The following is an 8,576-nucleotide window of genomic DNA, read 5'->3' as shown; positions in this document are numbered from 1 at the left end:
GCCTTGCTTATAGTATCGCAATATATCGGGATATATCGTATCGTGACCCCTCTGTCATGATATGTATCGTATCGCCAAATTCTTGCCAAAACACAGCCCTACTCTACACAGCAAAAGAGTAAATAATCAACAAGTCGAGTGTCAAACTAACACTCATAGGAGGTGTATGAACCTCCAGTGTTAACCATTTATAACTCAATGCAGTGTTGAAAARCGTGAGAATCAGAGTTGATTTGTCACCACAGTGGAGTACCTTATTAACTCTGCTTAACATCATAATTACTGTCATCTGARTTATTTGACTTGAAGTGTTAAGTTTTATTAACACTGTACAGTGTTAATAAGTRTTAATTTTTAACTCTGTTTAGAGTTAAATTGTACTCTGAAAATTTAACACTATGGAAAGAGTTAAATTGACAYYAATTCAGATAAGGAMCAAATAGACTCRGACACAGTGTTAAATTTAACTCTTTAAGTGCTGATTTAACACTGCAAAATTWAATATACGTGAATACACAAATTTGACAAAAGTCCGATGATATATCAAGTCACCTATATTTTATTCCACGGYTTCAGTGMRGTTCGCAGGTCACAGTATTTCTATCCTCCTTTCCCGCAGTACGGTGTGGATGTGAAAAGTCGGGATGCTCGCGGCCAGACGCCCCTGTCCTACGCCCGACGAGCCGGAAGCCAAGAGTGCGTCGACATTTTACTCCAACACGGCTGCCCCAATGACTCCAGCAGCCTGACCTCGGCGCCCGCKTCCAGCATCAGCCTCCGCAACCCCAACATCAACAACAACAACGCCCAGTGCGAGCTCAACCGCAGCATCAGCATCATGTAGAAGCCAGATCGCAACTGCAGACAAAAACACACAAACACAAAAAAAGAAAAACAGCCCACCTGTGTCTCTTCTTCCTCCTTCCTGTTTCACACTGTGTAACCCAGAATCTGTACAAACAGACGTATCAGGAGAGATCGACTTACTGTTCATATTTCACTGCGCTGCAAGTTTGGATTTGAAGATTGTGCATTTTGTTTTTTTTTAATATATTGGTAATTTTGTTTCTTAAATTTATTCAGTTTTGGTCTGAGACGATGATGATTAGCTTTAAGCTTTTGTGTTTTTTGTTTTTCTTGATATGCATCAACCAAACAAATGTTGACTTCCTTCTGGCATTCATATCTCCCCTTAAAAAAAAGCATTTCCCTAATGTTTGAACATTTCCTATTATGTCTTCCCTTCATTGTGATATGAATTCAGCTTACATTGAGTAGGAAAAAAATCCTCTTTCTTGCCTAAGCAAAATAAGAGAACTGTAAAGTGTAGTTGAACTGAGACAAACTAAATCTCTGTGGCTGCTACAGTTTCCATAATGATGCATGTCTCCAACACAGCTATCAAAACTCTTGACGTGTTATTCATATACAAAGGCAWAGCAATTATAGTTAAAGAGACCAAATGATTTAGACACTTAATTCGCAGCCAAATGGATTCCGATTGTCATAAAGGAGCTGATTGCAGAGTTCCCATTGGCTAAAAGCAAGTCGTTTTCTTTGCCACAATCCTTCAGTAAAAGTGTCCGTGACCATGAAGGAATTAACACGATGAATGTTTTACAACCATTAAGCCACGTGGCTTTGTAAGCGCGTGCCTCTTCAATCAGAATTCATTCAGATTCAAAGGTTTGATTGGAGCTACGAAATTCTACCATTATGATCTCTTTGTTGGAATAATTTTAGGATTGAAAGGATTGTGTTGGTAATTGTTTCACAGATTCTCTAAAGTTCAGACCGAAAGATCCTCCTGTGGCAGAAAGATGTAAAACTGGTACTCTACAGATCATATCCAATATCGTTGCTGTGAAATCCATATGTGGTACTGTCCGTCTCTGTGAGTCTGTGAGTGTGTGTGTGTTTGGACATAGTGTGCTCCATCTACGTCTATAAATGTACGCAGCAGCGAGCGCCGGGGCATTTCTGTTTATAAAGGACTCTAGAGAGCAAGACGCCTACAGTGAAGATTCAGGAACATAACTGTGTTTTATTGTACAGATTTCTGTAAAGAAAAAAAAAGTTAGTTCATGTTCCTTTGCCTTACTCCTTACAAGAACTGTCCGACCCTTCTTAGATTTTTAGTCAATATAAAATAGCTGTGTTCTTCTCCTTAAGGCTTTCCCGTCCTGAGAAAGGTGTCCGTCTGAGAGCAGGGAGCGAAGAAAAACACATTTATGTGACTGAAGAACGGGCTGTAAAAAGGGATGTCAATCACAAAATATTTATAGAAGGAAGTATAATAAGTTTTTTATTTATATAAATGTACAGTATTCCACAGACATGGTAAGCCACTTCCTTCTTTTTGATTAATAATTTGAATACAAAATAAAAAACTTCAGGTAGAGTTTTCAACTATTTGTAAGGTTTTGAAACATGTTGATTTTGTTGGTTTACAAAGGCAGATTGTGTTTTTTGTTGTTTACAGTCCAAGTAATTACATGGTACCTAATCTGTAATATTTTTGTTGTTGCTTTAACAGTTTATTATTATTATTATTATTATTATTGGTTTTCAACAAAAAAAAAATGTGGTTACAAGACGAAGCAGTGATACTGTGAAGGAGTAATTTAACTTTTTTTAAGGAGTAAAAGGCTGTGCCAGTTCCTAATAAGGACTCCTTTACAATGATTTATTAATGCACACTTTATGTTATTAAACAATGTTCATACAATGAAGCAAGCTCACTATTTCTCATAATTGACATTTGAAATATCCATATGTTCCACGTAAGTGCTACGATACAAAGTTTGTTTTGGCAAAATAAAATAATTTAAAGTGAGCTGAGCAATAATCATTTGTTCATTCAGCAAATAAAATTTGATTGAATGAATAAATTAATATAAATGCCGCACTTGAGCTTGCCAAATAGAGAGCCTGTTTCGGAATGTGAACAGTGTTTTATAAATAACTTGTTAATGCTTTATAAGGTAGTAACCAACTCATATTTATAAAGCATTCATAATTTATTTTTAAAGGAGCCCTTGTGACGTGGTACCAAAAATACTTCTGAATTTTACACTACCATGCATTTGCAGCCCATCCTCCTCTCTCTGAGAAACACAGGCAAACATTTTATACACAACACTCTTGGTAAACAAGTAAACAAACAAGGATTTGGCTGCTGAAAGCAGAAAGCTAAAGTAGCTTCCTGCTTCTGTAAGAAGTGTACCGAAACAAATGTCCAACCACAACAGCAGGAAAATGAAGTTTGCGGAAAGAAAAAAAGACATTTTAGTGCTTTTATTTTGAAAAGTGGTTCATTATGATTAACATCTTCCATTTTTTTAGGTGACTTCACAAGTATTTGTTGCCAAAGATTGAACTTTTCCTGCAGGATTTTCAGCCTTTAAATCAAGTGTTTTCTCTTGTATGCTTGATTTTTCTATTATTATTATTTTGAAACCGAGACATTTGATTGGCTCTCATGTCACCTTTTACATCCTGACATGGAGCTGAGAGGAGGAACAGAGATAATGTAGATTTATAAACCACTTGAAAAAAAAAAAGCTTAAAGTTTATTGTTAAATTCTGGCACTGTTCCACCTTTCACATAAGCTAAGATGACTGATTAGCTCTCGCAGCTGTGTTTGTGAACAGAGGTGTAGCCGAATTGTGGTTTGGGTACTTTGTAAAAGTTTAACAAAACTTGGATGTGTAAATCATGAAATTCTCCAATTTTTTTGAAGCCTCAAAGAAACAGCCATAAATGTAACCTGATACCTTTTTTTTAAAATCTACTCGTACTGTACTGTGATATCAGCCTTATTTCTGATCTTTACTTGACCAACATATTCCACTGCGCACATTTCATTGTCCAGTGGGATGAGCTCAAATGTGTACAGCGACTACCGGAATCCTTATTTACATACTGTAGATGATAGGAATAAAATAATACAAAAAGAAAAAAAAACATTAGAAACTTGCCTGTTTGAACCCACATACAATATGAAGTGTAAATAGTGCTTTTATCTAAAGGTGAGAACTTCCTGGAGAAACAAACTGAACTGGTTTTGGTCATCTTGATCCATAAAACCACTTTGATATGTCGTTTTTTTTTAAACATATTTTAAGTCCTTTCTGTTGACATTAACCATCTTTTGGTACTTGTGTATAATGATGTACATTTGACATATTTATAATGCAGTATGTAAATATCTTTTTGTGTGTGTTTGTTTTCAGGTTTTTTTTTTTTTTCCAGTTGTATTTCATTTTATGTTTGGAGCGTGAAACAAGGCAAAGACTAAAGAGTAACATGTTGTATGCTTGGATGCTTGGCTGACTGTTGACCTATTAATAAATACTCAAATAAAACAATGTAGCCATCCCTGGATTTGGGGGAAATTGACCCATTTGTCACATATGTGTTGTTCGTTCATCCTCTTATCAACTTCCCTTTTACCTCTGGAGGCCTTGGAGGACAAGGTGAGAATTCATCTTCACTCAGCGCAGTCATTTCATCATTTTATTAACTCTTTTTTTTTCCCCTTCCTTATTTAATGTGTCCCTTCATTACATCTGTTGTTTTGACTCAACCAGGCCTGTCCAGGGCTAATTAATGCAGCCTCCTCACTTCCTGCCCCCCAGACCCCCCCTCAACAGTCGCTGAAAAAGAGGATTAAGATAAAGAGCCGAGCTTAGTGTCAGGCAGCACAACTCTGAAAGAGGGGTGGAGGGGATCCTGAAAGATCTCAGTGTTCAGAGGAGTCGAGCTCTCACTAATCCACTTCTTATTTCCTGCTAATCTAGTCTCGGCATATACCTTCATCCTCTTCCTTTTTTTTTGTTGCCCAGCTTTGTTTGCACTATATCACCTGGTCCTATTAGTTTGGCCTCTTCCTTCCTCAGCGCAGGCTTGACAGAGGAGTCGCAATTAAAGGTGGAGAAAAAAAATAAACGCTCTCAACCAGAAAGGGRTTTGTTTAGTCTTTCTCTCTTTTCCATTTTAGTTGTTTTTTTTACAGAAACTTGGACAAAATAATGTCACAAGTACCTTCATAACCCTACAATTTTAGCCACGACTGCCTCAGAATGTGATTGTAATTGGTTTAAAATCTTATTGCRTCCAGAGCACATTAATCTGCAGTTGTCTTTATATCCTCCTGACTAATTTTAGTCTGTTGAGGCTTCTTGGTTAATAAATGCTTTATTATAGCCACAAGCTTATTGCTGACTATTAACTTGATTGATTTATTTTTATACAGAGAATTAGGAGAAATCAGAGTTTATAGCAGGACAACTTCCACCATCTAAATCAAGTCAAAATTTCAACAACGCGAGCCAGTTCTTTACATTGTGCTGAACGGCACATTTTAATGCAATGTGTTTGTGTTCAAAGCCCAAGTAACCATCTGATGCAAATTTGGTGTAAAAATCCACAACTTTGTTTGTTTAGCTATAAAATGTTTGCGTTGTTTCAGGCCTCGGGTCTTTTTCCAAAAAAAGATCATTTCATTTTGTCGTTTCTAAAAAGTTGCCTTGTAAACGTGGAATTGTTTCTGCAAAATGTTCACCCACACAGAAACACTAAAAAACAATTCAAAACTCGATAATAGCTGCGCCAGGACTGTGTGTGGCATTGTAACGGCGCCACAAAAATACACYGAACAAGAAACTGGACATTCAACATGTGCACAAAGCTTCCACTCTGGGCATAAAATTTAAATGCAATGAGAAAAAAAAGTGCACCCTAGATTAGAGGCGGGGTTATGACATCAGCATTTACAAAAAGTTATGTTCTGACTGTCTACACAAAAACCCAAGGAGGAGAGTTTCACTATTATTTTTCCACTCCATTTTTTAAACATTCTGTTTTTGGGATTGATAAAATTCCATTTTCGTGTGGATGCAAAGCTGAAATGATGACAACACTTCGCATTTTCGTACAAATCATTTTCATGTGCCCCTTAGATGGTGAAAAGTCTATCTAAAATAGGCCCTGGTTTGATTAATGATTAATTCAACTCTTTCATTAAAATTTCCTTCCTTCCTATCAAACTGATTTTGCTTTGACTTTTGTCTGTTGCAGGTAAGATACTGACTGCTCACAAGCACTCAATACAACCCTACTTTGAACCTTTCCTTTTAAAATAAAACAAAAAAATCTAGTTCCTGCACATGAAAWACACTTAGATACTTCCATGTGGCTCTATCACAACTGTTAGTATAAAGAGAAGTATTTATAGAAATTTTAACACTGACGCTTCCTACTATAAAACTCCTATTGACATTTACTTGCTAGTGTTTTTTTTATTATATACTTCCTGAGACATATTACCATAAAAAGAAAAAGAAAAACTGAGAAAAAAAATCTCTTCCTTAATTTATTACCATATGCCTCACATCTTGGCAGACCTCGACCACTTGTGTTTGTTGTGGTAAGACTGGAGCACTTGCTTGTGCTGCTGTGTGTTTTGATATTTCATCAGGGCCTGCTAAACAGTGAGGAGGGCTCTCTGCCGCCCACCTCTTCTCAGACAAATTACCTCCGAGATTGCAGAGGTGGGTCTGAGGCTGATGGATGGGTACACAAAGACCTGACGAGACCGTATTTGCAAACATTAAATCCATATTTCCATAATACCTTGCTGCTTTGCCATTTAATATTTTTTTTTCTTTTTCAGCTGCCAGTTAATAAAGTCCACACATCTTTGCTGGAGTTTTTTTGTTATTAAGGCTTGAACTGTGTTTCTAACACATTCCTTATTTTAATCTTAMTGTTGCTCTCATGTTTCCCCTCTTTTAACCTCTTTATCAGTAATTAATTTCACTCTGAGTCTCAACGTCTCCTCTTCAGAATCCCCACAGATTTGGGCATCCATTTATCAATTTCAGCTCTGTCATGTCGAACCACTACATTCATGTTGCACTCTGCCCTCCCTGACTCCTCTGAACCCGTGTTTCCATATGGATCTCAATATCCTCTCACTAATGTGCAATTTTCAGTACATCTCTCCTAACCTGGCCCTTTAACCATCACAACAGCCCCCCAACTCCTTTTTGTCTCGTATACGCTCACATCCCATCGTCTTCTTCCATTTTCCCCCATTTTCCTCCCTCTTTCTCTTCCCCTTTCCCTTCCCTGTTGGCTTTTGCCTGCATTTTGCTGTTAATTTGCCTGAGAATGCATTAGATGTAATGAAGGYTGAGGGCCGAGGGAATCCTCCAGGGTTCCATTAATCATCCCCCCTCAGACAGGCAACCTTGATTACAAGTGGCAAGAAATTCATTAGAGCCAGGCCTCTGACAACTCTTATCTCCGCCACTAGATCTGACTCATTAGGCAGCCAAATTAAAGCTATGATGGCCCTGATGAAACTCATCGCTTGTTTATCTTGTGCGATTTGATGCATCTGCCCATACATCACTGTAGCCACAGCCGCCCAGACCCTCCCAAGGAGTCAGGCCTCCAGTCGGCGCCGAGCTGCCTGCACGCTCACACAGCCGGACAGTAATGAGGTCCCTCACTTTCCTCTCCCTCTCGCTGCAGGTGGGAATGAGGACGTAGTTAAGCATCTTTACTGGAAAAGAACTTTTGATGTTTCAATTACGGGGATTCAGGCAACCAATTGAGGGGGGGTTAAAAGGGAAGAGTTGAACTCAGAGAATCGCTGGTAAACTTTGTTTTTTCCTCCCTAAGTATCTCAGAGAAACTTATAGACTCTCCCTTSACAGGATTTTTGTCCTCATCCTCACATCCACCGGTGCACGGGGGGACGACTAAAATAACTGCTGCCCTTTTGACATATTGTTGTGGAATTGATATTAGTCAGCTCCTGTGCCATAATAAAACTTCCCACTGCCCCTTTACATGATCATCACTCCTTGAATCCCCATCCAAGTGTCACAGTCTTGATGTATGAGGTGAACGGAGAAATAAACCTCACACCTCATGGGTGCCCGGGTCATGACAGGCCTGTTTGTGCTCTGAGGTCAAAACTGAGACCAAATAGATTTTAGGATGCCTGGATGGACTTTAGCTCTGGTTATAAAATTAATCATTAAAAAAAAACTTTATGTCCTTATAAGAAAATTTTTAAAAAAATATTTTTGCTCCATCGTTGGTGTTAAGCGGAGTCTGAAACAAAAACTGGAAATCTGAGATTTCTTTTGGAAGCAGGGAGACTGAGAAAACAAATGAAGCGAAGGGAAAATACTCCAACATTTCTGGAAGCGGTTCAGAGAAACTGAGAGTTTCGAAAACATTGAGTTTCTTGATCTTTCTTGCAGCAGGATGTGGTCAGATTTATTTTTAGCAACAGATTATTTTAWATTTTGCCTTGTTCACCGTATATCCTTATCCAATTTGACTGATCAACATATTCCATTTGCTAGTGTGAGGGATGCTGATGGKAAATCATAAAACTAAATTAACAACACATGCAGGAGGTAAAAATGTAGCAGAAAAAAGCCTTACTTAATATGTACTTTTTTCAATTAAGATAAAATCCAAATAAATCAAATATTTTTTTTGTCTTAACATTGAAACTTTTTTAAGAGTTTGTTAATTATCTGGATATTTA

At 37.7% G+C, this 8,576-nt stretch overlaps 1 protein-coding gene across 3 annotated transcripts in view; it reads left to right on the top strand.

Annotated features, from left to right (window-relative positions):
- Positions 1 to 4,402, top strand: part of agap3 (ArfGAP with GTPase domain, ankyrin repeat and PH domain 3) — a 146,413-nt gene extending 142,011 nt beyond the window's left edge. For all 3 annotated transcript variants that reach the window (XM_014029945.1, XM_014029937.1, XM_014029930.1), the window contains one exon: positions 620 to 4,402. In XM_014029945.1, coding sequence (XP_013885399.1) covers positions 620 to 844 — 225 coding nt within the window. In that variant the 3' untranslated portion in view covers positions 845 to 4,402. The remainder of the gene's footprint in view (positions 1 to 619) is intronic.
- Positions 4,403 to 8,576: the final 4,174 nt, after the last annotated feature.

This window comes from Austrofundulus limnaeus, unplaced genomic scaffold (genome assembly GCF_001266775.1).
Source record: "Austrofundulus limnaeus strain Quisiro unplaced genomic scaffold, Austrofundulus_limnaeus-1.0 Scaffold6, whole genome shotgun sequence".
Classification (NCBI taxonomy): domain Eukaryota; kingdom Metazoa; phylum Chordata; class Actinopteri; order Cyprinodontiformes; family Rivulidae; genus Austrofundulus; species Austrofundulus limnaeus.
Note: the sequence above shows the minus strand (reverse complement) of the source record. Positions and strands in the feature narration are given on the sequence as shown.